General features: G+C 41.5%; 1 protein-coding gene across 2 annotated transcripts in view; it reads left to right on the forward strand.

Moving 5' to 3' along the window:
* The first annotated feature begins 458 nt into the window (after positions 1 to 458).
* Positions 459 to 27,835, forward strand: part of IRS2 (insulin receptor substrate 2) — a 33,650-nt gene continuing 6,273 nt past the window's right edge. Inside the window, exons 1-2 of one of the 2 annotated variants that reach the window (XM_067563708.1) lie at positions 459 to 4,123; positions 4,880 to 6,771. In XM_067563708.1, the coding sequence (XP_067419809.1) occupies positions 667 to 4,123; positions 4,880 to 4,899 (3,477 nt within the window). In that variant the 5' untranslated portion in view covers positions 459 to 666 and the 3' untranslated portion in view covers positions 4,900 to 6,771. Of the gene's footprint in view, positions 4,124 to 4,879; positions 6,772 to 27,835 lie in introns of those variants that run through there. The other variant, XM_067563709.1, reaches the window with a different exon arrangement.

Consider the following 27,835-nt stretch of genomic DNA (forward strand, 5'->3'; position numbering starts at 1 on the left):
GGGGGGGAGGAAGGGGCCAGGCGACCAGCTAGCGTGCGTGGAAGAGGAGGGAGGAAGTGGGGTGGGCGGGAAAAGAAGCAGAGGCTGAGAGGGGAGGATGGGACGCGCAAACAAGCCAATGACAACCCGCCTCTCTCGGCTCGGCGTCCTCCCCCCACCCCGTATTGGCGCACGGCGCCGTCCTTTCCCCGGCGCGGCGCCCAATGCCGTAGGAAGCTGGCGGCGGATTGATGGCCTCTCCCCCTTCCCCCCGGGTTGTCTCGGTGTGTGTGAGCGTCTCGGTAACTCAGCGGGTCACGTGTTGTTTTGCTCTTTAGTTCAGCCCTTGGTGCGCAATGTGTTACTTACTGTTAAACTGTTACCGAGACAAGCGGCAGCGGCGAGCGCAGAGCAGCCGGAGAGCAGCGGCGGCGGCGGCGGCAGCAGCAGCAGCAGCAGCAGCAGCAGCGCCCGGGATCTAGAGGACCTTGGGCAGCAGCAAACACCGGCAGCACGGGGAAGCCAGGGCGGCAGCAGCAGCACCAGCAGCAGCACCATCACCCCCGAGCTTTAGAGAGGAGCCAGGGTCGCAGCAGCTCCGGGGGGACCCGGGGAATAACTCCCCCCTCCGCCCTGTCCCGGGGCGCTAAGAGCTCGGTCACCCCTGCCCCACGCCCTGGGCTGGGGATGGCGAGCCCCACGCTGCTGGGGCTGCTGCCCCCCCTGCATTCCCCTCCGGGTCCCAACCTCAACAACAACAACAACCACCAGAGCGTGAGGAAATGCGGCTACCTGCGCAAGCAGAAGCACGGGCACAAGCGCTTCTTCGTGCTGCGGGGACCCGGCGGCAGCGGCGAGGAGCAGCCCGGGGCGGGGGGCGCCCGGCTGGAGTACTACGAGAACGAGAAGAAATGGAAGAACAAGTCCGGGGCTCCCAAGCGGGTGATCGCGCTGGATTCCTGCCTCAACATCAACAAGCGGGCGGACGCCAAGCACAAGTACCTGATCGCCCTCTACACCAAGGACGAGTATTTCGCCGTGGCGGCCGAGAACGAGCAGGAGCAGGAGGGCTGGTACCGGGCCCTGACCGATCTGCTCAACGAGGGCAAAAACGCCTGCCAGGGCTCGCCGCTTCGCCACCTCTCCTCGCCCTTCTCTTCCCCCGGCAGCGCCGCCGCCTCCTCCTCCCTGGCCGGCGCCTGCGAGGACCTCAACTACGGGCTGATCACCCCGGCCAGCGCTGCCTACCGGGAGGTCTGGCAGGTGACGCTCAAGCCGAAGGGCCTGGGCCAGAGTAAGAACCTGACCGGGGTGCACCGGCTCTGCCTCTCCGCTCGCACCATCGGCTTCGTGCGCCTCAACTGCGAGCTGCCCTCGGTCACGCTGCAGCTGATGAACATCCGCCGCTGCGGCCACTCCGACAGCTTCTTCTTCATGGAGGTGGGGCGGTCGGCGGCCACCGGGCCCGGCGAGCTCTGGATGCAGGCGGACGACTCGGTGGTGGCGCAGAACATCCACGAGACCATCCTGGAGGCCATGAAGGCTCTGAAGGAGCTGTCCGAGTTCCGGCCCCGCAGCAAGAGCCAGTCGTCCTCCTCCTCCTCCTCCGGGGGCGCCGCCGGGCCCGGCGGCCTCGGAACCTCCTCCACCCACCCCATCACCGTGCCCGGCCGCCGGCACCACCACCTGGTCAACCTGCCGCCCAGCCAGACCGGCTTGCTGCGCCGCTCCCGCACGGACAGCCTGGCGGCCGGGGCCAACGCCGGCACCAAAGGCAGCCCGGGCCGGGTGCGGACGGCCAGCGAAGGGGATGGCTGCAGAGCGGGCTCGGTCGCCGGCAGCCCCATGAGCCCCGTCCCGGTGCGGACCGCCTTGAGCCGCTCGCACACTCTCAGTAGCAGCGCCAGGCCGGGGGGGAAGCTGGGACCGGTGCCCCCCGGGGGCGGCCTGCAGAATAGCCGCTCCATGTCCATGCCCGTCTCTCACTCGCCCCCCTCCGCCACCAGCCCCATCAGCCTCTCCTCCAGCAGCGGCCTCGGCTCCGAGCCCCCCCACCCGCACCAGCCGCAGCGCCTGTCCAGCGGCAGCGCCTCCGTGTCCGGCTCCCCCAGCGACCCGGGCTTCATGTCCTTCGACGAATACGGCTCCAGCCCGGGTGGCGACCTGCGGCCCTTCTCCACCGCCAGCAACCGCAGCAACACGCCCGAGTCCATCGCCGAGACCCCCCCGGTGCGGGACCTCGGGGCCGGCGCGGAGCTGTACGGCTACATGGCCATGGAGCGGCCCCACAGCGGCCGGCTCTGCTACCGGCCCTGCCCGGAGTCGGCGGGGGACAAGGGCCCCAGGAAGCGGACTTACTCGCTGACCACGCCGTGCCGCCAGCGGGCCGCCCCCCCGCAGGTCTCCTCCGCCTCCCTGGACGAGTACACCCTGATGCGGGCCACCTTCGCCGGCAGCTCTGGCCGCCTCTTCCCCTCGTGCCACGCAGCGGCCTCCCCCAAAGTGACCTACACCCCCTACCCCGAGGACTACGGGGACATCGAGATCGGCTCCCACCGCAGCTCCGGCAGCAGCAGCACCAACTTGGGGCCGCCGGCAGGGGGCGGCGGCGGCGGCAGCAACGGAGGGGACGACTGCTACATGCCCATGACGCCCGGGGTGGCCGCGGCGTTGGGGCCGGGCAGCCGGGCCGGTGACGACTACATGCCCATGAGCCCCACCAGCGTGTCGGCTCCCAAGCAGATCCTGCAGCCGCGGGTCGGGGCGGGCAGCGGCGGCTACAAGACCAGCTCCCCCGGGGAGAGCTCCCCGGACGACAGCGGCTACATGCGCATGTGGGGCGGCTCCCGCCTGTCGGTGGAGAGCTCGGACGGGAGGCTGAGCAGCGGGGACTACATCAGCATGTCCCCGCGGGAGCCCCAGCACGGGCCGCCCGCCGCCTCGCCCGCCGACTTCTTCGCCCCGGGGCCCGGCGGCAGCGACCCCTCGAAGGCCGCCTACGCCAGCAGCTCCCTGCCCCGCTCCTGCCCCTGCCCCAGCCAAGAGCCGGCCAAGGACAGCGACCAGTACGTGTTCATGAGCTCCCCGGGCAGGCTGATCCCGGAGGAGCCGGCCTGCGGCGTGCGCCCCGCCGCCCCCTCCAGCCACACGGTGCCTTCCCCGCTACGGCACAGCCGGACCGAGAGCTTCCTGAGCCAGCGGGGCCCGCGGGCGGTGCGGCCCAGCCGCCTCTCCCTGGACACTCTGCGGACGCTGCTGCCCAGCATGCACGAGCACCCCTTGCCGCCCGAGCCCCAGAGCCCCGGCGAGTACATCAACATCGACTTCGGGGAGGCGGCCGCCGACTCGCCGCCCTCGCTGCCGGCCGACAGCCCGGCCTCCTCGCTGGGCTCGGGCGCCGGGCGGAGGCGTTCGCCCCTCTCCGACTACATGAACATCGACTTCGGCTCGCAGGCGGGGCCGGTCTCGGTGGGCTCCCTGGAAGCGATCTCCCCGGACTCTTGCTCCAGCAGCGGCCGGCCCGACGGGCGCTACCTGCAGGCGGCGGTGGGGGTGGCCTGCCTGTCCAGCCCGCCCGACGGGGGGGATTACACCGAGATGACCTTCGGCATGGCCACCACCCCGCCCCAGCCCATCTCCCAGAAGCCAGAAAGTGCCCGGGTCACCAGCCCCACGGGCGGGGTGAAGAGACTCACCCTGGTCGGGGTGGAGGCTTTCATCCTCTCCAGCCCGCCCCCGGACCCCAACCGCGGGGCCAAGGTCATCCGGGCGGATCCCCAGGGGCGCCGGCGGCACAGCTCGGAGACCTTCTCCTCCACCACCACTGTGACCCCCGTGTCCCCTTCCTTTGCACATAACCCCAAAAGGCACAACTCGGCCTCGGTGGAGAACGTGTCTCTCAGGAAAAGCGAAGGCCTGGAGGAGGAGCACGGCAGCCCCATGTGCCGGGAGACCTCCGCCGGCTTCCAGAACGGCCTCAACTACATCGCCATAGACGTGGTGGATGGGAGCCTGGCAAACTGTGACAAAGCCAGACCCAAAGGCAGGCACGCCCTGAATGGGGACAGCAATGGAGTGGAGAGGAACGCCTATGCCAGCATAGACTTCCTCTCCCACAACCTGAAAGAAGCAACAGCTGTGAAAGGTGAGTGTAGGTCGCTCTCACAGTGAGCTATATTATTTGTATTTCTAACTATGGTATGTTGCCGTGCAGGGCATGGTTTCTCTCTCTTTCTCAGCTCTGTAAACTTTCCAAGTAAAACATCAAGTAGTAAATTATCCCTGAGGGACCTCATGGTATCTGTATACAAGGAAACACTTAAATGTTCAGTGTTTCCTCCTCCCTCTTAAATCCTGTTGCATTGAGTGCACTTCTTGGCATAGGAACAGAAACCAATAAGTACACAATTCTGTATTTTGGACATGCTACAGAGCTGCAGTTAAATAAGAATTTTGCAAAGTGTTTGGTATCCAAAAAGTAGGTAGTCTTAATGCAGCTTCAAAAGAATGCTTAAGGGTTCATAAAACTTGAGTTAAAAGACAGGGAGAGGGGGCTCATCAGATTACCAACAGATCCTTGGCCCTCTCAGTTATTTTGACCTGTTGTGAAAGTTTTGGCATACATCTGTAGTGACCATGTAAAAACATTGATCTTTTCAGAAGTCACTGTGTGTATGACTGTTACATAGTGTTTTGCAAATTTTGTTTAAAAGCCTATCTTGGAGTGATGTGTAACTAATGGGCTGCTGGCAGCTGAATCACAGTTAATGGCCAGTTGGTTGGTTTGCTTTTTAAATGGATCTCAAATGCAGGGTGCTTGAATATAAAAACTCCTCTAAACAATCTAAAGCTTAATTTGAGAGAGATTTTCTGTTTTAATGGTGTATCTGTTCCTTTACAGAGGTGCTAGCCGGGCTATAAAAAACTTCCTAACAAGAGGGAAAGTCTATGCTACAATTGAGGAGATCGGGAACAGACAATATGCCAAGGATTAAAAGTTAATGATTGAGACACCATAGGGATCCTCTTTATTATTGCACCAGGGCATTTTTAACCTATAAGCTGTAATGTGTCCTTATAGGCCTAAGGAGCTGAAATGATAGGGGTGAATAACCTTTCTAGGTTTTGCTTTCAAAACATTTATAGTTTTGATACAGGTAATCAGTTATAAGTAAAAAGTGGCCATTTCTGACAGCCCCTTGTATGGGTTTTTGTTCCGTTGATCATTGACTGGTTGATTTTGAAGAAGAAAATGATTTATTTTGATAGGAAGTGCACAAATATGGAAGAGATGAAAGTGGAGACTCTCACCATTTGTAGAGCAAGCTTTGAACCTAATTGAGAGGATTGTTGATTAAAATGTCAACATTTTACAAGATGAACATGAACACTTACACTGAATGGGAGAGTTAAGGACAGAGACAGACTTGTCCGTTATCTGTAGTTTTCTTAAGTTGGTTTCAGGATTTACATGCTTTGTCATAATCAGTGTGAATACTGCAATTACATTACATGGTTACATTGCCTTATATATATATATATATATATATATAAAAATAAAAGTTTGGCTGTGGTTTGTACATTGGAATTTGTTTAATAAAATGAGCTCTCTTGTATTTAGTTGTAAATTGAGTTTAACAATAATGGAGTTTTGCTTGACCCACCCATAGCCCCCAACTGCATAACAAACCCTTGCTGGGGAATCACCACTTGTCTTGCACATTATCCTCTAACTGCTGACCAGAAGGGAACTCGATGGGGTGAAGAGGGGGAAGTTGGGAGCATTTTAATCCAGTCCAGGTTTCCAACATCCAGATTGGATTAAACTGGAAATTCCATTCAATTAGCTAAGGGAGAAACTGTAGCTGCAGCTCTGATAAAGTTAACAAAAAGATAATATAATAAATGTAGCAACATGAATTTAGAGAATGATGAATGGTGGGGAGAGTTTTTAAGTTTTTTCTTTTGTGTGTGGGCTTCCTTTTCCTGTTTCTTATATGCATGTGAATGTGCAGTGAAGATCAGCATCTTTGAGTGCTGAGCTGACTGTAGGAGGCACAGCTGATGACTATTTCTGCCATTCTGTTTCCCTGAAAAATGTGTGTCTGTTGCCTGTAGATACACTCATTCTATTCAGGAAGAAGTGTGGCCAATTTCAGGACAAATAAGTAAGAAACAGTTTGCATAACTGTTGATTAGTGTTCCAGGTCATATTTTGAAGTGGGGGTTTTATGTTGCAGGTATTTGTAGTGAGCTAATTTGAAACAGAAAGAGCAGTTTGATTAGGAAAGTGCAAATATATTACCTTAGTAACTTAATGCATAAGTACAGCAGTGGGCTATTGAGCCAAGCTATTAACATTTACAACTCCTGAGCTTCTATTTTGGTTTTGTTTACATAACCACATTGAAGTTTGTTTACAGTACTACTACTGCTACTTCTTAAAGATCACCAGTACTATTCACAGTGGAATTTAAAGTTCTCAGAATCTTGATTTGTAAGATTAACAGGATTTTCATATTTCACATACAAATTATAGAAAAAATAAATATATATATATATATATTAAGGATACCTGGTACTGGTTTAACTCTTGTTTGTTATTTTAACACAGTGGCAGTTCAGAATGATTTGGCTACATTTTACTGATGAGTTAAATAAACTGATATTACTATATACAGTTCACCATGGAGGTAGCCTACATTATATGTGATGAGCATTGTTTACTTTGTTGTTTGTACTAATTTTTTACTGAAGCACTAAAGCTATTGAGTGGGAATTAGCTTTATCCTTTCAAACAAAGCTAAGAAGAAGTTAAGTTTTGTTTGAAGTAATTTTAAAACAAATGTATGCTTCTTTAAAAAGAAGCAACATGAAGAGCTCCTTAATACATATCTTTAGAAAAACAAGTTCATTCTATTGGTTTATCAGGACATTAATATTTCAGTTACTGTTTAAAAAAAAAAAAAGGTAAAACCATAGTCAGTTCATATACTTCTCCATATCTATAGATAAAGATACATATTTTATTATGTAGCTAAACATTGTGTTTGAGTTTTTTGTCCTTTTAAACAAAGAAATTTAATCATGTGCCTTTGGTGTTCATTAGTAACTTGCCTGTCTGTTTTAAGGAATAATGTGCTTTTTGAATTTTGAACCAATGTCATCCTGTTATGATGAGAGCAAGCTAACAAAACCAAAATAGCTGAAAACAACAATAAAAAGATTATTCAGAATTTATTAGTTAATTTAGTTCTGCTGCACTCTGAAAGTGTGCAGGCATCTGACAATCTTAACAAGTATTTGCCTTTTTCTGAAATACAAATAAAATAGTGCCTTTACTAAATAGCTGGAAACTCTCTTTTGTTATATGCTGATTATCAGTTAGCATTCAGCTTTCTATGTATGAAATAACAACCCTTTTGTAAAAGAAATTGTGTGAGCTACTGTATGTATTTCCTTATTTATGGAAACATTTTCACCCAGTTCTTCATTTAGTGTAAATTGTTCATTACATTGGAGTTCTGCCAAATTACACCAACTGAAGATCTGACCTTTTGAATGAAATCCTAACTCTATTAAAGCCAAAATTACTAAAGACCTCAATGGAGTCAGGATTTCACCCTTTAATTTTTATTCCTGCAATCCTTCAGCAAAATTCCCATTAAGTTCATAGACCTGCATAGTAATTATGCTTGAGTATTGACTTACTTGGAAGTTTTTTGCCTGTAAGGATATTAAAATTAGGACCATTATCTTTGTTTTTTCCAGAAGCCACATGTTCTCTGAAAAAATTTGAAGTTTTTTCCACTAATGCTGGAAGTTTGTCTTCCAAAGTGTGATAGCAAGCACCTACCTATTGAGATCAATTGATTGTTTTTTCCCTTCTTGTCTTTCATTTTTTTAAAAAGGTTGTCAAGTAAGGTAGTGTTCTTTGAAAATAGGTAACTAACTGTATGACTAGCTCATAATTGTTGTAAGGGTTTTATGTTTTATACTGTTTAAGAGTGTTCATATCTAGAAAAAAATTTCACTTAGTTAAAACTGAAACTCTGATTTACTTTTTTCCTTTGTGCTCAGTTTGGACAATAAAACTAGAGAAGTCAGTTTCATTTTTTGGTTCTTATATACTGATTGCCACAATGTTTGTTTCAGAAACTGCAGGGAAATATTTTAATTGCCTTTATCAAAGAAAAATACATCTTTTCATCAAAATGTCTTGTTAATTTTATGTAAACATTCAAATATAGCTTTGTAAATCTTTTTAGAAGCCTAATTTTTTTTTTCAGTATAAATTAGTATTAAATGTATTTTCTCTTATTGATTGAGTGCCATGCAATGGGTTATACACCTCAGAATTAATAGATTCAAAGACTGGTTAACCTATTATATCTGATATGGCTGTGATTATAAATCAGTTAAAATTTAAAAGTTCCAGTTTCACCTTACATGCTTGTTGGAAAATAAGCTGCTGCTCTTTCAGATTGCATTGTACTAGAGGTAAAATGGAATGGCTAGGTATCAAATCTGCCAGTGTAACCCATAAAATACAAACTGCAAACTATAAGTTTTGTAAAATTAAATGAGACCGCTGACTTCTTTAAAATTTCATTTTCAATTGTTTTAATTATACGGATGTCAGATTTTTAAAAATGAGATTAAAATACCAAAACTCATAAATGTATTTGACATTTATTTCTCATTATGGTTTAAATTATATTTAGTTGTACTAAACATTTAAAGATTGTCATGGTTACTTTGAATCATTTAAGATAAATAGTTATAGGCTAAGTTGAATGGTGGGTTTTGTTCTAAAGTGAACCAGGACAGTCATTGCTCAAGGCAGAGGAAATGCTTAGGTTGATGATTGTTTCTGACAACTTGATTTCTTTCAAGATAGCTGCAGAGACTAACATTCACTTGTGTTGTAAGTAAAATATATAAAGGCATGTATGAACAGAAAGAGCATTAGGACGTACTTTGCATGAATTCCCCTTCTCCCCTACAAGGAGGAAATAATGTTGGATTCTTTGTGCTGGTTTTACTATTATTTTTATTTCAATATAACTAATGATATTTATTGCAGCTGGTCTAAAAATTGAAACATGGCATGTGTATACAGAAAAATTACACTGTAGTCAATTTAAGTAGTGGATCTCTTTCCATGTTAGGAAGTTAAAGTATTGTATATACAATCCAGGTATTTTCAGTTTAAACCAAATCTTCTCAAAAGCAGCAACAACACTTAACAAAATGTCTGTCTTTTCTATCTAGCAAACAAATCCTTAAGAAATGTTTGAAAAGATCTTCATGTGGCGTAATGTCTATTTGTGCATATGCATACTTCAGTTATGGACTGTGTTTGTGTCCATGAATGCATTTATTTTGTGTTTTGAAATTGTGAAGACAGCGTTTTGCTGAAAGTTGTTAATTTTTCAATATAATATTAGCAAAGTGCATAAAATCATCTAAAACAAATATAGACAACTTATCAAATAGACTTTTTTCTATGTAGATACATCCACGAAAGCTTACCCCTGCTGAAATTAAATTTGTTAGTCTTTAAAGTGCTATAGAACTCCCATTGGTTTTGCTGTATACAGACTAACACGGCTACCTCTCTGAAAATTTACTATTTTGTTCCTCATAGCATTTGCTTGAAAATGAACTCTTGAACAACTCTTATCTCTGGGTCTGAGCCTGTGCTCATTGAAGTCAATAGTACTCACTGATTTCAGTAGCTGCAGTATCAAGCTCTAGGTTCTCATTTTGGTGCCTACAACCCTGGTATCTGAGAGCTTTGTTGTTCTGAGTTTCACATTGCTTCTCTGAATTAAAAACGCTAGCTATTTATTTTTTATATCTGCTTCTCTGCATATGTTTGTAAGGAGGTCCCCAGGGGCAGACTTGCACTAGGTGAAACCAAATTCACGTGAGTAGACCGTTAGCAAGGGTTGCATTGTCAGGCCCAGTCTTTGTAAAACAAAATTCCCATTGAATTTAGTGTCATGTTTTCTGTGAGCGAGAGTTGCAGGATTAGGTTCTAAGGGCCTGATCTAAAACTCATTGAGATAAATGGAAATTCCCTCCTCTCTCCCTCTCCCCCACCACTTCTTTATTGAGTCTGCATAAGGATAAAAATACTTAACTGATAGCATGTATAGCAACTTACTTTTTAGGGAAAGGTAGAAGTGCATCCTGCCCTAATGTGTAAGCAGCTAGACACTGATGCTTAGCATGTTATTGGATGTTTTCTAAACAATATGCATTATGTGGAGACTAGTCTGCTAAGTTACATATTCATTCATGTACATGCAAATGTGTTTACAGTTGGTACTGTAGATGAAAACCTGCTGCTAAAAATAACTTGATTTTATCAAAAGTGGAGAAGTTTGTTTTAAACTTGTTGTGCATTAAATGCAGTCTGTTTGGAAATACCTTTAAAGAAACACAGCACCAGGAAAACAGGCCCAGAGTTTCTCTCCTGTTTTTTCCCCACATCAGTATGTAAAGTCCATATAATTCTTTTTCCAAAACAAATGTTTAAAATTTTTCTAGCATAATGGCAGCGGTTCTGCACTGTGTGGAAATATACACACACAAAAAAGTCAGTGTTTGAATGCAGTGAGGGGTAAATGTGTTCTTATAAGGTTCAGTATCTTCTGTTGTTTGTAGTGTTATTATAGCCATGTTGGTCCTAGGATATTCGAAAGACAAGGTGGGTGAGTTAATATCTTTTGTCAGACCAACAGAAGTTGGTCCAATAAAAGATATTGCCTCAACCACCTTGTCTTTCTTTTAAAGAAGCAGATTATGATTTCAAGCTTTTGAATGAGGAAATATTTTCCAAATGAATATAAATATCTCTGTGAATTTTTAAAAAACTATTGATAAATTATCTTCTTTTCCAGTTGCAGATGTTGTCACTAATATGTTTTGCTCTGAATTCAGATAGAGCTTTCACTGTCCTTCAAGATATTTTCTGTTAGATTATTATTTGTATTACAGTGGTGCCTAGAGGCTACAACTGAGATCAGAGTGCTATTGTGGTAGGCACTTCACATGCACATGGTAAGAGTTCCTATCCCAATGTGTGTACAATCAAATGGATTAGACAGACAAAGCATGGGGGCAAGATTTTGGTGAAATATCCATATTCTTCCCACATCCTGGCTAATTCCAATAACATGCCTAAGAAATAAACCATTCACTCAGTTGTAGATAAACTCATTAAATAGCTGATACTGAGATTTGCCTGTGCATAGGTAATTAACAGTTCAGTCACTGAAGCTATACTGTCTTTTCGGGAGTTCATAATTTAACATGCTCTACATTTTTTTAAAAAGGAGCTTGTGTGCGTAGAGGCGTACACTCCCTGTTATACAATAAACACAGAATAGCTGTCTGAGTTAGAACCCTGTGTAAATAAACTCTTAAGTGTATTTTATTCTAATAAACAGCATGTAGAAATAGTTAAAGAAATGAAGGAAAATCCATATAACGTCTACATTGCAAAATACCAAGTAATGTAGTAGCTTGATTTCCACAAATTAGGAGTGAGTCAGTGTTTTGTTTACATTATTTGTCACTCTCCTAGAAGAAAACACTTCCTTCCTGGCAGATGGCAGCCTCAGGGCCATGCACCTGCCATTATGCTGTAGTAACCTACCCCAGCCTCACTGTACACAATGGGCTCATAGCCTAAATAAAATAGGGAACATATTTGTCCTTCAACAAGGAGCTGAAAGATCTTAGAAAAGACAATAGAGGTGGTATACTAAAGAATTGTACTACAGTCTAAAGTAGCCTTCTTTTAGAAGAAGTGTGTAGTGAGCCACTTTAAGACAAATTATGATTGAAGAACGTGAACTGTGTCATCAGGGAGAGGATTTTCTGTTCCCTCATCCAATAGAGTGATAGCTTACGTTGGCTTTAATAGCTCTGTCTAGGTAGTAAGAACACTCTCATAATTTAGCTAGATGTGTCGTAGCAATGTCTGTCAGTAATCTGTATTACCTCACCCACCATGTCTCTCTAGTAACCTGTAGTGGAATTCTTTTCAAGTGGAGTTGGTTTTCTGTGTGGAACTCTTAACTTCTTGTGGCTGTGAGAAGGCTGAAATAGTTACACATAGTCCACTCTGATGCTGTTATGCAGATCCACCCAAAGGTGTACTAAAAAAGTAAGAACGTCTGTTTCGTTATACTGTTGTAAGCCTGTATTTATGGCTGCAGAATACAGTAGAATCTCTGGGTCTTTTGAGTTGCAACACCATCTGTTACCACCATGTCATTGGGGCTATTTTCTGTTAATTTGACCTTTATTTAACTTCTTATGCATTAAAGTTCTCTCTCTCTCTCTCTCTTTCTTTTTTTTCTTTTTCTTTTTCTTTTTTTTTTAAAAGATGGGGAGGGATATTTTTAGTGTGGGAGGAGAGGGTGTCCTTTAAGTAGGCTAGGAAGTTCTTTATTTTTTTTTTTTTAAATTTCACAAGAACAATCCAAATATTACCCTGAGTTTGTAGAGTATTAAGCAGGATTACATGACACACAGATTAGGCATTGTTGAACAGCTTGTTTTTGTTTGAAGGAGTCAGAAACGAAGGCTTTAGTGTAATGCCAAAATAGCAAACTTGCTGATACCAGAAATTTCTTAGAAACAGTAGAACATAATGGCAAACTTTCCATTTTGTATAACTTCGAGTGATACTTTAACAATACTTATGTGATTAAATGCTATGGTGATGGGTATAGAATATGAAACTCGTGTTTTGTTTTCCCGTGGTGTTGATTTCGAAATCTGTTTCAGAATATAGGCAATCTAAAGCTGAATTGCAATAACACTTGTAGATATGTTTTAGGACAGAAACTCATCAGTAAGACATTCCAGTAAATTGTAAAATCACGTCAATGAAAAATATTAAATTGGATAAAATAAAATCTAATTAATCTTAGCTTTGCTTCTCTGATTCAGTTCTCCAGGGAGTGTATTATTTAAAAATAATAGCTAGTGCAGTCTTTCTGTGCAGTTTAACATCTCTTTAAATTGGTACTTAAAAGATATTGTCAAACTATTTAAGGTGAGAATTCAGAGGACTTTTTTGACAAAGGGTTGTATGCCGCCTGGTAGGAAACACTTTCTAGGGCAGTTAAACTCAGTTGTTTGTGCCTTTTTCATTGAACTACTATTGTGCTATTGGGTGACCACCAGAAAGTAAGAGTGACTCATAGTGTCACTCATAGTGACTCATAGTACAAGCTTTCATAGTACAAGATGAGTGAAAATGTGAAAAGTAAGCAAGCACAATAACTGGCAACATGACACTTGAACGTTGTTTAAACAGCAAGAATAAACCCAAAATTCTCTTATTGGAAGCATATGATACGTGATATGATTTGTGTGGTTAACAGTGTATTGTGTAATACTTTCACAACAGTATTGGATTTATTCAAACTATTATGTTTTCAACAGTGCTTGAGTTATGTATATAAGTAATTCTAGAGCAGGGGCAGTGATGTTTCTTCCCATCACAATCTCTTCTTTCTTGTGACTTGAAACTTTTTCAAAAAGACCGGTGAGAAAGCTTTGCTTTTTTTTTTTTTTTTTTAATGATCGCACTAGTCAACATTTAAACAGTCCTAGAATACATTTCGGGGCAGACTGTTTAAATGGATTAACACTTCTTTTTGTTTGCAGTGTTGTTGTAGTTGTGTTGGTCCCAGGATACTGGAGAGACAATGTGGGTGAGGTAATATCTTTTATTCAGCCAGCTTCTGGTGATGAAAGAGACAAGCTTTTGAGCTTATATATAGCTCTTCTTCAAATCTGGGAAAGGTACTCAAGAGTGTCACAGCTAAATACAAGATGGAACAGATTGTTAAACGCATGTTGCAAGAGACCATTCAGGGTGAAGTGAGCAGTTAACATCTTTGCAGTCCTAGGACTTAGGAGCATTAGTGGGTTACAGATTGTTGCAGTGATCCAGTGTCTTTATTGAATCTATGATTTTTAGTGTCTAACAAAGTTACAAATTTAAGCTCCAAGCTTTGGAGGTGTTGACTCATTCTTTGAAGGTGTTGAGCAGGTTTTCTTTTGAAGAGGAGGACCAGTAGGTCAGATATAGAGTGATCATTTTGTGGAAAGTGTTTGCCTATGGATGAAGATGGTGTTTTTGTTTATCATTTTTCTGAGTTCTTGTTCACATATTTTAGGCTATGGACTCAAACTCCTTACACAAGCAGATTTTTTTCCACTGATAGTCAAAGGGGAACTTTTCCTGCATGAGAACTATGGGATTGGGCCACAGTGGATGCAGTAATCCTTATGAAAGGCAGTTATATTCAATTGTATTGTAGTAATCTATTTTTAACTTTGTACAACGTACAGATGACAATGACATAATGACAAAACTGCTATATTGGGGAGTAGACCTACATCTTTCATGCCAAGTTTCAGTCTTGAACAAATATTTCTGACCAAATTTTAACCCTCTAAAATACAGAGAATATAGATATACTGATTAAATATTAACTATAATGATTATAATCTCTTGACATGACAAGAAGGAAAAGCTAGGGCTTTGTCATAGCACAACTGCAAAACTCAAATCATTTTACAAAAAAAGCCCTGGTGCTCTAGTTGTTTAATATTAATTTGTGTGTGAAATGGTGAGAGGTAAAAGAATTTTTATGATAAAATTGTTTAAATGTATTTAATATATACGGTAAGTAATAGTTTTGAACCATTTAAAACCTATATTTGGGCTTATAGAATCAAATTTGAACACGTCATGAGGGAATCTTAACTCAACAGTGAGCTGCCTGGACTTATGTAGGCCATGATTTTTTATGAAAAAAACTAAGTTGTGGGTGACATGGATTCCTCCCCTCCCCTTCCACTCCTCTCCTCCCCTCCCCCCAAAATAAAAATGTCTTCCTATTGAAGTCAATGGGGGAATTCCTCTTAAAAAACTGATAGAAGTTAAGTTTGTTACAAGCATACAATCTTAGTATTAGTGCTACCAGGTACCATAGAGAAATGCAAGGAAAAGTTTGTGAATTAACATAAATATGCTGCAGGGAGGCAAATACAGTCTCTACAATTGCTTTATGGAGTTATTTATAAACTTATAGTGACATTACTGTAGTAATTACACTCAAACAGCATTAAGTACTTTTTTTCAAGCATGTAGATATGAACTATAGGATGGTATTTCTTCCTTCTCTGCATTCACTTTTAAAAGGAAATTTGTAATTACGGTTTTGTTTGAATCATTAGCATCAAATTAAATGCCTGCCAAAGTAACTTTATATTTTAACAGAACCACAGCAGTGCCTTCAAATAGAAATTTTTTTGTGGCTTGATGTGAGATGTATAGTAGTGGGCTCCAATGAAAATGTTTAACTAAATAAAATTGCTCGTAATCAGTTGTTGAATGTTTTCCAATAGGATGCTTTCCAGATACACACATCACTAGTTTGATTCAACATTGCAAGTCATTTATGGATCAAGTCCCATTATAAACCAGTTGTTTATTAGCATGAACGCTGAAGTGACAATAAAAGGAAAGGTGCTTAATTCTAACCATTACCATACATTATGTCATGTCTGTTGTAAAAACAATGACCATACATTTGATAAGGGGTCAGAACCTGGTTGTAACAAAGTCAGTAGGAGTTGTGCCATTGACTTGAATATAGCCAGATTTTGGTCCCAAAGAAATAAATGGACAAAGTACAACACTTAAATAAATTTATACATGACATGGCATCTAGAGGGGAAAAAAACAGTGGACAAAATCCTGCAGCTTGAGAAAGAGCTATGAATTGAAAGATGCAACAACACCCTTGCAGCTTTTCTATATAGGGAGGGGAATGTGGTGGTGAGGCTGTGTATGGTGTTCCTGTGTCCTTGTGCTCTTCCATGACACTCTACACAATACTCGTGGCAAAGAGGAGAACGGGCAAAGGCCCTGCGGGGCAGTGTCCGATGAATCTAAGAGTAGATCTTAAGAGCAAGGCTGCATGCTGCATTAAGGATGTTATTGTAGCCTTTAGGTTGCAGTAAGTAGCTATACCAGTGCTCTGTACCCAAGTTGAGAGAGGTTCCAGAGGGGTAGCTGTGTTAGTCTGTATACAGCAAAAACAATGAGAATCTTGTAGCACCTTAAAGACTAACAAATTCCTGCGGGTATAAGCTTTTGTGGGCTGCAACCCACTTGGTCAGATGCATGAAATGGAAATCACAGATAGGAGGTATATACATACATACATCCAAGGGTAAGAAACAACAATGTGGAGGGCAAGTGCTAACAAAGTCAGTACAGTTAGGGTAGATGAGGCCTATTCACAACCGTTGATTAGAAGGTGAGAATGTGTGAACGGTGACAATTACTTGGCCAAACCGACTGTCACTATGCAAAAGAATAAATGGACACAAATCAGACATAAAAAATGGTAACATCCATAAACCAGTCGGAGAGCACTTCAATCTTCCAGGACACTCTGTAGCTGATTTGAAAGTTGCCATACTTCTACAAAAAAAACTTAAACAGACTTCAGTGAGAAACTGCAGAGCTGGAACTCATCTGCAAACTTGACACAATCAGACTGGATCTGAATAAGGACTTGGAATGGTTATCTCATTACAAGAAGTAATTGTCACTGTGCACACTTTCTCACCTTCTAATCAACTGTTGTGAATAGGCCTCATCTACTCTTAACTGAATGGACTTTGCTAACACCTACCCTCCCCATTGTTGTTTCTTACCCTTGGATGTATATATACCTCCTATCTGTGATTTCCATTTCATGCATCTGACAAAGTGGGTTGCAGCCCACCAAAGCTTATGCCTGCAGAAATTTGTTAGTCTTTAAAGTGCTACAGGACTCTCATTGTTTTTTTAGGTTAAGAGAGGATTCTGTTGTTTTTCCCACATCCACCCTTCATTACAATTCTTATTCACAGTCTCTTTGCTCTGGCTTAGCACAGTGATGAAGTTTTGACCCATAGTATTTTTAAAAACTTTTTGAATTACCTGTAAATTTTTCTTTTATTTTTCAAGACATGGGTTTGAATTACACTTATTGTCCTCCTGTAAAAGGATATGACTTCAGTGACTTCTTCTTACTAGAGTTCATATGATTACATATGAAGTGTACTGTCTGTCCTTAATTAGGCATAGAATAAGCAGAAGCCTTAATCTCTTCTTTGCATTCTCTTTTTTTTTTCCCTGAACATGTACAATAATTGCTTTTTCTTCAGTAGAAGAATAGCTGTATCTTACTCAGGTATTATGTATTCTAATTCTTATTGTAAAACTAGTTTTAAAAGACAAAGACTTCTAAGTATCTTTGACAGTTATTCTTTGCTTATCACATAAGTGATAGAGGTAAGCCTTGTATGACTTCTTTAAAAAAGGTGTGACAAGAACAAGGGCTAGATGAGAAAGCAGCTGTTTTTACATGGTTAAGAATGTGAACGGAAGGACTAAATGTGAAAAGAATGACAGCACTGGTGGTTTGGCCTTTAGGCACCACTAATAAAGAAGTTTTTCCTTTAGATTTCTTTTGGTATGTTACCCACCTTGCGGTAAACAAATAAAGGCTAAAAAGATTAATAATTATTTTACTAATATCTTTTCTCCAAGTCATGTTCTTTTATTTGTTGATCTGTTAGTTAGATTACCATTTCAATTTCTAGATTTGTATTACTGTTCAAATTGTTTTGCTTCCTTATTTTAAAATACATTCCACATGTAGCAGATCTGAAGAAGGTTATTGTGTTAACTTTTCTGATAATCGTTCACATTATATACAAACAAAGCAAATTTTTATCTAGGAACAATAAATGAAATATTGCCAATATATGAAAAAGTGTTCAATAATAAAAAAGATGAGTACAATGTCACAACGGTGAGATCAAATTGTGAAGTGATTGTCAGCTGGCAGGATACACTGGGCCAAATTCTAACCCTATTTACTCCATGGACGTCACCGAGAATATGTGGTATGTAAACCAATGCAGTATTTAGCATAATGAGAATAAGTATGAGGATGGACCACAAACCCATATGTCTTCTAATTTTAAGCCGGGAGTTATGCTAGCCACTTGGGTCAGATGCTATGCAGACAGCTGCCTCTGGAACTTTTCATCACTAACACGTGAATTACTCATGGATTGTGGGACCTTTCTTACACTCTTCCTTAATTTAAACTGTTATGCACAGTCTTTTTAATCCATCTAGGACAGGGTTTCTGTACTGTTCATAGCATGGGCTGCATGTTTGATAAAGAACACGGGCCATTTCCCCTCCTAGTCATGATTGATCAGACCATCTTTCATACCATTCGTGAGCACATACCATCCCTGTGGAACTATAGTAATGATTCACTTTCCTGACATTTATTTTTCCATTTGCTGTGTTGTTGTAGCCATGTTGTTCCCAGGAAATGAAAGAGACAACGTGGGTGAGGTAATATCTTTTATTGGACCGACTGCTGTTGGTGAAAGAGACAGGCTTTCGAGCTTACACCGAGCCCTTCTTCAGATCTTAAGCTCTGTGGAGCTCAAAAGCTTGTCTCTTTCACCAACAGAAATTCATCCAACCAAAGATATTACCTCACCCACCTTGTGACTCCATTATTTTCCCCGGTATTTTAATTACATTTAGCAACTGAAAATGAGGAGCACTATCTCCATGTGACCAGCCAGCTCTCAGCACGCTATGTGTGGTCTGGCCCATAAACATGAGAAATTGTGAGCTAGGGGAACTAGGTGTATCTGAAGCGTATTCATACATGATTTATATTGTGTGTGAGATTTTGAGGAATGTTTCCCCAAGATAGATTTCATCCAAGTTCTCTATCGGTTGTATTTGCAAAAAGTAAGAGAGCAGAAAGGTATTTCTCTAATGTGTTGCCCAAAATATAGCCTGATATTTTTTTTTTTTTTTTTGGTCTTGGTTGTTTTGGATGACCTGTCAGTCAGGTAGAGGCATCCCGTAGCTGTGGTCAGAATTGTTATGCCGTCTGTGTACGGAGAATTGGCCTGCCTCTTAGTGCTCCAGCTTTCTTCTCTGCTTGTGAACAGGCTTCTTGAGATGTCTGCTGATGTGTCTCGCTCTGGGGGAAAGTAGCAAGAGATGGGGTGGGCTTTTTACATATAAGATAGGAACGTTATTCACATTTTTTATAACAGGTTGTCTTTTGGAAGACAGCCCATATTTGGGATACCTAATGGCAGAAAACGCATATCTGGCCCTGTATTTGGGGCTCATGAACACAGAACACAGTTGGCTCAGAAAAGAAAATTTCCACCCATTTTCTGACTGACCAAGCGATCTTAATATCTTTGGGGGATCCTAATGTAGGCGTTTTACAAGTGAAACAGTGTTTATTACAGAACTGAATAAGATCACTTAATTCCTTCAATCTTAGTTAAGTCTTGAATTGTGAATCCAGAGAGAGACGGTGATTGTAATATCCATTAACTCACCTGGCCCAATATATTCCTATTTCAGATTTTAGTATAAATATATACATCTGTTTTATTAGCCTAAATAATATTCTGAAGAATACACTGTTACTGTGTTGGGATCAGATTCTGTGTAAATGTAAATGTTCAGTACCCTTAATTTTGCTCACTTTCAGCAGTGATAATAAGATTGTCTGGTTTAAACACAGTGTGTCTATTTTTGGCTAAAGGACATGAAATGGGTGTGATGCTTGTTGCCTATTTTCATCAGCTGGAGATTGCTAAGTACTTCTGCTTGACCTGGACTGTTCTAAGTCTAGTTTAGTATATGATATATTGTATTTCTTCAGCAAATGTGAAATTAAAAAGGATTTGAGTGTTCTTTAGCTGGTCAGCTGCCTGCACTGTTGATTGCATTCTTTTCAATAGATTTCCTGGTCAATGCAATACATGAAGTTTGCACGATGTCCTGCTCTTAGACCTTTGAAAGAATCTTATGCTGTAAAGACCTCCTGACACCTGGAAAAACTCTAGATATATGTATGTTGCAAGATATCCTTGCTCTATATTTTCAGTGTTTTTTATTCCTCTTTTTAGTGTTTTCTTGTCACCCTGAGCATTTATAAAACAGAACCCTTGCTTTTGTAAGATTTCATGTACTGCTTATTACCTCACATGAAGTTATAGTCCCTTGTTATTAGGATGTCACATCTTCACGGCAATCAGTTGTGATGCCCCAAACTGCTGTGACAGGTAGGATGTCTGCAAATGGATCCATTCTTATAAGATCTCTGTACTGGGAACTCCCACTGAAGTCTGAGGGAGTTCTGTGTGCTGAGTGGTTGTGGGATTGCATGTACTCTTAACAAAAAAAGGATCTTTGTTACTTCAGTTTTTTTATTGACAGGACGAGATCCATGAAATATAATGTTAAAAAGAAATACCTAGTTATAATCAAATTCGTTGCTAAATAGAATTTTCTCAAAGTTTTATATGAGGCATCAGTGGATCTTTTTAAGATAGTTGAAATTTACTTATATCTTACAAGCATGTTTACTCCGGAGCAAATCACAGCAACTAAAAAACAAAACAAAACTAGAAGCCCTTTTAAGTACAGAAAGAAAGGAACACTTGAAATAATACATTACAAGACCCTAGAGCTCTGTTTGAGGTTATACTTTAGATAAACATTCACTGACAATCCCGTCTTTACAGAAGAAAATGAACCGTTATGGGGTTTGTACTTTGGGACATAAATAATACTAGGTTCTTAAATGTTAGTAAAATGTTTTCCTCCTTTCCTAAATAACGTTAAAGTTTTGAGAGCATTGCTTGAGTCAGATAGGTATTTTCATAGTTAAACAAGTTTTTTTTTTTTTTTTAAGGAACTGGACTTTTCATGTACTGTAGATCTCAGAGCTGAAAACTAGCATGTAGAATATTTGCTGTTGTTTAAACTGAGATTCCTCACTTGACTCAGACATTCTTATTGCTCCTTGGAGTAGGTAGCTTGGCAACTTATATTCACATTCCTTAACTACCTTTGTAAAAGTGAAGCTTTGGCGTCTGTTCGGTCTAGCAGAGCTAATGAATAATGGTTTGCTTCACTTTATCCCTCCAGGAAGCTATTAGGTAAGAGGATTCGAGATGCATGTAGTGCAGCTAGGAATAATCTTCATTCATTCAATACAACTTGTGTATTTTTGCTTGAGATAGTGGACTGTGAATAAGACATTTTAATGATTTTAAAGATTGATATTACGTATTTAAACTACTTACCAAGTTTGTTGTCTCTGTTTTTAAAGGGTATATCAGTTTGTCTTCAGGTGTGACGTGCAGTGGGATATTTATGGTGTTAATGTGACAACCTTCCAACTCTTATTAAGATTAAGATATTAATCTTAAATACATTCAGATAATATGCAATTGGTTTTATTTATCCGTTCACAGGAAAAACCAGGACTAAAGACTACTTGGGAGTTTTATTGGAGGGTATGTGGGCAGGTGTTTTCAAATATTTTCATGGAGCCCGAAAGCATTGCTGAAGAGCGGTAAGCATTAGGCCAGTAACGCTGAGACAAAGTCTGCTCTTAGTTATAGGAGTGCAACCCTATTGAAGTAGAAATGAATGACATTGCAGACCTGTAACTGAGACTAGACTTTGTCCAGTTGTCTTCAGTTGTTCGGGTCAGGAGTGCTTTTATAAATATAAACATGCAGGATTGTATGAGCCCCAGGGTGCATCTGATGGCAGAAGAGAGATTTTAGGGTGAATTCAAACTGAAGGGGTATAGTAAGAGTCAATTAAATTGGATACTAGCATTTGAGGGGCAGAATCTGGCTCAGGTCCTCGTTTATGAGTACTTTGAAGTGACTAGTCTGTTTCCCAGTGGTTTAATACTAGAAATAGAACTAATTCTATTTTGATTGAATGATGTAGATCAGATTCAGCATTTGTAAGATCAATTTATTAGGATGATGTAGTCTCGGTAAACACACTAGGGCCTTTTCTATACTAAAAAAATAAGTCAACATAAGATAAGTTGACTTACAGCCACTGCTATAATTACTGTGTGGCTGATGTCCACACTGCTCTCCTTGGGTCAGTAGAGTGCATCCTTCCCACGAGCACTTCCACTGACCTAAGGGGCAATGTGCGGAGCTGAGAGACCCATATCAGGGAGCCCACAGATTCCTGGGCTCCCTGAGGACTGCCAGTGGTGGGCAGCCACAAGGGGACTTCTCCCCTTCCCGGTCCCAGCTGAGAGGTGAGGGCAGGCATGCGGGGACTTCTCCTCTCCCCATTGGCCGCGTCCCGGATCGCAGCCAGGAGCCAGGCTCCAGCTGCCCAGGGCTTGCAGCAGCTGGGGCTTCTCGCCCCACTCCCCGGTGGAGTGAGAGCCAGCCGCGCCCCTTGTCAATTTCACATTGGAGCAGCACAAAAAGTGGCAATGCGCTAATAAAGTTTGCGGACGACACAAAGTTGTGAGGTATTGCTAATACAGAGAAAGAATGACCTTGTAAACTGGAGTAATAGAAATAGGATGAAATTTAATAGTGGAAAGTGCAAAGTCATGCACTTAGGGACTAATAACCAGAACTTTTGCTATAAGCTGGGGATGCATCAGTTGGAAGTGACAGGAGGAGAAGGACCAGGGCGTATTGGTTGGTCACAGGATGACTATGAGTTGTCAATCTGATGTGGCTGTGAAAAAAGCTAATGCGATCCTAGGATGCACAGGTGAGGTACTTCCGGTAGAGACAGGGAGGTGTTAGTACTGTTATACAAGGCGTTGGTCAGACCTCACCTGGAATGCTGTGTGCAGTTCTGGTCTCCCATGTTTAAGAAAGATGAATTCAAACTGGAACAGGTGCAGACAAGGGCTACTAGGAATGGAAAACCTGCCTTATGAGAGGAGACTCAAAGAGGTTGGCTTGTTTAGCCTAACCAAAAGAAGGCTGAGGGGAGATATGATTGCTCTCTATAAATACATCAGAGGGATAAATACCAGCGAGAGGAGTTATTTTTCAGCACCCATGTGGGCACAAGAACTAATGGATATAAACTGGCCATCTGGAAGTTTAGACTTTGAAATTAGATGAAAGTTTCTAACCATCAGGGGAGTGAAGTTCTGGAACAGTCTTTCAGAGGGAGTGGGGGGTGGGCGGGCGGGGGGAAGGAAACCTAACTGGCTTCAAGACTGAGCTTGATAAGTTTATGGAGGGGATGGTGGATGGGACAGCCTAAATTGGCAATTGACTGAGCTTAGATTATTAGCGGTAAATATGCCCAATGGCCTGTGATGGGACGTTTGATGGGGTGGGTTCTGAGTTACTACAGAGAATTCTTTCTTGGGTGACTTGCCCACATACTCAGGGTTTAACTGATCACCATATTTGGGGTCAGGAAGGAATTTTCCCACTAGAGCAGATTGGTATGGGCCCTGGGGCTTTTTCGTCTTCCTCTGCAGCATGGAGCATGCACGGGTCGCTTGGTGGTGGATTCTCTTGAAGTCTTTAAACCATGATTTGAGAACTTCATTAACTCAGTCTTAGGTTAGGGATCTCTGACAGGAGTGGGTAGGTGAAGTTCTGTGGCCTGCATTGTGCAGGAGGTCAGATGATCATAATGGTCCCTTCTGACCTTAGTCTGTGAGACTGCCCCTTCACCACTGTAACTATGCCAACAAAAGCCCTAAGCCCCTCATCGAGATGCTTTTATTTTGTCGAAAAAACAGGGCAGTTTTGTCAGCATAGGGGGTTGGAGTGGTCATTGCAGTGTGTGCACCAGACCTTAAGGTATGGTCTACACTAAAAAGTTAATTCTTCCGTCAACCTAGCTACTCAGTTTTGGGAAAGTGGATTATCTGCGCTAACGGGAGAAACATTTGTGTAGGTAGCATCTACACTGAAGCGCTACAGGAGCCCAGTTGTAGCACTGCAGCTGTGCTGCTGTAGGATTTCAAGTTATAGGCAAAACTCTATATGTAGAAGATAGAGAACAACTTTAGCACTCCGGGCAGCTGACGGAGGTGAAGTTCTGAAAATTGACTTCACTAGCGATAAACTAAAATCCACTTATTTGACTGGGTGGTTTTAGTGCATTCTCAAAACGTAAAGAGACAGAACCATTTTTCCCCCACATATGTTTTTAAAGGCTTTACCAAACTTTAAATTTCTGCAGGTTCTCTTCTCTAATGGTGAGGTGATTGTCATTGAGAGCATCTTGAAGCCAGTGACTTCAAAAAGTGGCTAGTCAACATTGACATCCTCACAGCCATTTTGCAACTGAACCTAAAGAGCATGCTATATCAGGCTCAAAATAAGTAAGGGAAAACTCAGCCAGCCCTACTTAAGGGAGTGGAGCATCCACTGATCTATAACTTGGTTTCAGATGAATACTTGAATAACAAATTCACAAAAGAGCAACCACCCTAACTGGCATTGACTTGATGAACTCATACTCATTTTTTAAAATTCCTTTTTATCATGAAAGATTTAGAGGTGTATTGACCTGCAGCCAATCTATACAAGAAAGTTTACCTTGTTGAAAGACTTTATTTTAATGCCCTGACTTGCAGATTTAGGCAAGTATAAATATACAGTGCTTTCAGATTCTTTCTCTTTAAACCTGTCTCTTCTAACACATTCTTGGGATCTTTCCCTTTTAACTCCTAATTTAAATGTAGACAGCATAAAAAGTTTCCAATAATTAAACATTTTCCAGAAGAGCAATTACATTCAATTGCAATAATTTACTCTCATTAGAAAAATACATTGAAATTATTAGATACTTGATCAGCTGAATAAATTAATCTTTAAAATATAAGGCTATCTATTGTAGGTGTTTGAATTACACTGACTTTTAATCGTGGGGTAAAGTAATTAAGGCATTTTAAATGTTTTGCTGTAGTGCACATTTTATGAGCAGATAGTTTTCTGTCCTTTACATGGATTTTTTACAAAAGTAAAAAGCTAAGGAAATTAATCTTATTTGTAAAGTTGTATTAACAACTTTTAAGTATTCAGCTTGTTGGACTCATACATTTATACTTTTTTAAAGGAATTGGAGCAATATAATATATACAATGAGATTAACAAATAGATATTGAAATACAGTTTATACCAAATTTAGAACGAGATTATGCAAGAACCTAAGCATAGCACTTACTATGATGTGTAGTTCCATTGCAGGATCGACCCATTATACTGCAATAGAAAATTCAAGTGAAAATAATCACTCAGTGTTCTCAAAAAAGAGAGGTATATACATTTTTAATAGGAGAAAGTGCTATGTAGTTAAAGAAGTTAATGTTAAAAATTTCCAGTTTGTATTGAAAACAAAAATTAAACTAATACCCAGAATCTGTCCTCTGATTCTTATGTATACAATTCTTACTGACTATGGACAGAATTTGGGCCTAAGAGTGAAAGTGTGCATAATGTCAAAGAGTACTGGTACCTATCTTAGCCTCTAATGTATAGTGTTCGTTATTAAGTATCTGAAAAAAATTGTAGAGCACTTGCAGGTAGTAGCACACAGCAGCTTTTTCAAGTTATGTGGCAATATGTTTCCCACTTCAGAGGATAGAATCTCTTTTTGTGTTAATTAAATTCAAACAATTAGGCTTTTTGTTCTGATTATTGAACCCAAGTGTTAAGTACCATAACAGTCATTTTAAAGTAGATAACAATATCTACATAAACCCTGCTCGGCCTATTTAAAAGTCTATGATTACATGGTGTGCAGTTATTTATTTTGATTGGTGTATAGTTAGTTACTCGGAGCCTATATTCATCCAGTTCCCATTTTATCTAAATTTAAAAGTCCATATTTAAGTGACATTAATAGAACAACAAACCCAAAAAAAGCATATTCTTTTGATCAGCCTGCCTCAAATTAGGCCCAAATATAACTCGTTTGAACAAAAAGCATCACATCTTTCGTAATTAAATTGTTTTTCCTTTGAAATGTGTATATATATTGCATCAGATGGAAAGTAATTGTGGACGCTTTAATTATTTTGTTCTAGAGGAAATGCAGGTTGCTTTCGCAAATAGATAAACTCTGGTCTTAAACCTTTTCCTTTGATCAGGGGCAAAACTTTGCTTTTCTTACATGAGTAGTCCCATTAAATCCAACTTGCGGAGACCCCCTAATTAAGCACATGCATAACTTAAGCACATGAGTAGTCTTGCTGAATTCAGGCGGGCTACTCATTTAAAGTTAAACATGTTCCTAAGTAACTTCCTGAATAACTGATGGAATAAGGTCAGGATTTAGCTCCTGATCTATATCACTGTGGACTGATCAGAAAGTTTAGAGATTTGTTTTCATTCTGATCCTTTCCTTTCCTTTCCTTTCCTTTCCTTTCCTTTCCTTTCCTTTCCTTTCCCTTCCCTTCAAATAACGTAATTGCAATACAGTATATGTCCTTAATTTATTGGGTTTTTTAAAAATTTTGTATTACAGGACTGCTTGGAGGCTCCAGTTCAGGTCAGGGCCCTGCTGTGCTAGGCACCATGCAACTACAGAATAAGAGATCCTGTCCCCGAGAGTTTACAGTCTGTGGCTTGGTTCCTACACACACACACGTGTGCTTAACTTCACTATCATGAGGAATTCCTGTGATTTCACTGGGACCACGTGTTAGTGTGTTTTCAAGATACCTAAAGGTATCTTTAGGTACAAGATAGCTGCAGGATAGGAGGAAATTAATGGGAAAGCGAGGTGAAGTGACATGTCAAAGGTCACACAGTAAGCCAGTGGCAGAGTTGGAAATAGAACCCAGGTGTTCTAAGTCCCAATCTGCTGTCCTGTTCACTAGATCACACTGCCTCTGGAGTAAATGTCTTTGTTGTAAATGACCGACAATGTGTTTTGCATTGAGCCATATCAGTAACTGTTCCTTTGTATGTGTATCAGTAGATGAGAATTATATTTATTTTTAGGAATTAAGACCTATTACGCTTTTATTCACTACTTACTTACTGACTTTGCAAATTTAATAAGCAGACTGAATTTGTTTTAATTGCCTAATCATTATATATCTGTACACATGGTGTTGGATAAGTCACGGCTCTGAATAGTTTTCTAGCTAATTTTATTTGTTTCTTGCTTTGTGCACACAAGAGACGCATTCATGCAATTTGAATGAGTTTTACCTTTGGTAGTTTTGGAAACTATGGTCTTGTAATTGTGGCTCTCTTCTTCATATGCCCCAAAACCATTTGGAGTAAACAATTTAGATAGTAGAAATTATATCAGGTTTTGTATTTTGACAGATTTTTGTGAACCCTATAGCAGGGACCAATCAGATGCATACATCTCCCAAATATATAATATTTGTTTAACCCATGTGTTAACACACAGATTGGTTTGTTAAATATCCATGAATTTTTCCTCCATGCAATATGCTCTGGTTTGGCTTATTGTCACTGTTTATGATTTTTGATCTTTTTTTCCCAACTGGATACAACCAGCATAGTTAAATGGAAATTGCATTATCTGCAGCATCTCTTACTGTGTGTTACTTTGGAGGGCCCTATATATGATGCTTTGATTAAGGTATTGAACATTTTCTCTTTCTGGAAGCAGTCAGGAACCTATCTTGTAGCTTGCAAATTTTGGCCCCAGGCAAGCAGATCATTTGATCGTGCACTTAACTTCTAAGATCTAAAATCAATGGGACGTATGTAGTCTCATTGCAATCCATGGCATTTCTATAAATGCTTAAGTTAAGCACATAGTTAAATGCTGCTGAATTGGAGCCTATTTTTGCATACAAGATACTAATGTCCAAAGTGAAATTTAACAGATAGTACTTGTCAGGAACTAGCATCTTTATTTTGGGCAAGCAGGTAAATGGCTTCCTCTGAAGCT

Source organism: Emydura macquarii, unplaced genomic scaffold (genome assembly GCF_026122565.2).
Source record: "Emydura macquarii macquarii isolate MOO-44397 ecotype Brisbane River unplaced genomic scaffold, CSIRO-AGI_Emac_v2 contig_2531, whole genome shotgun sequence".
NCBI lineage: Eukaryota > Metazoa > Chordata > Testudines > Chelidae > Emydura > Emydura macquarii.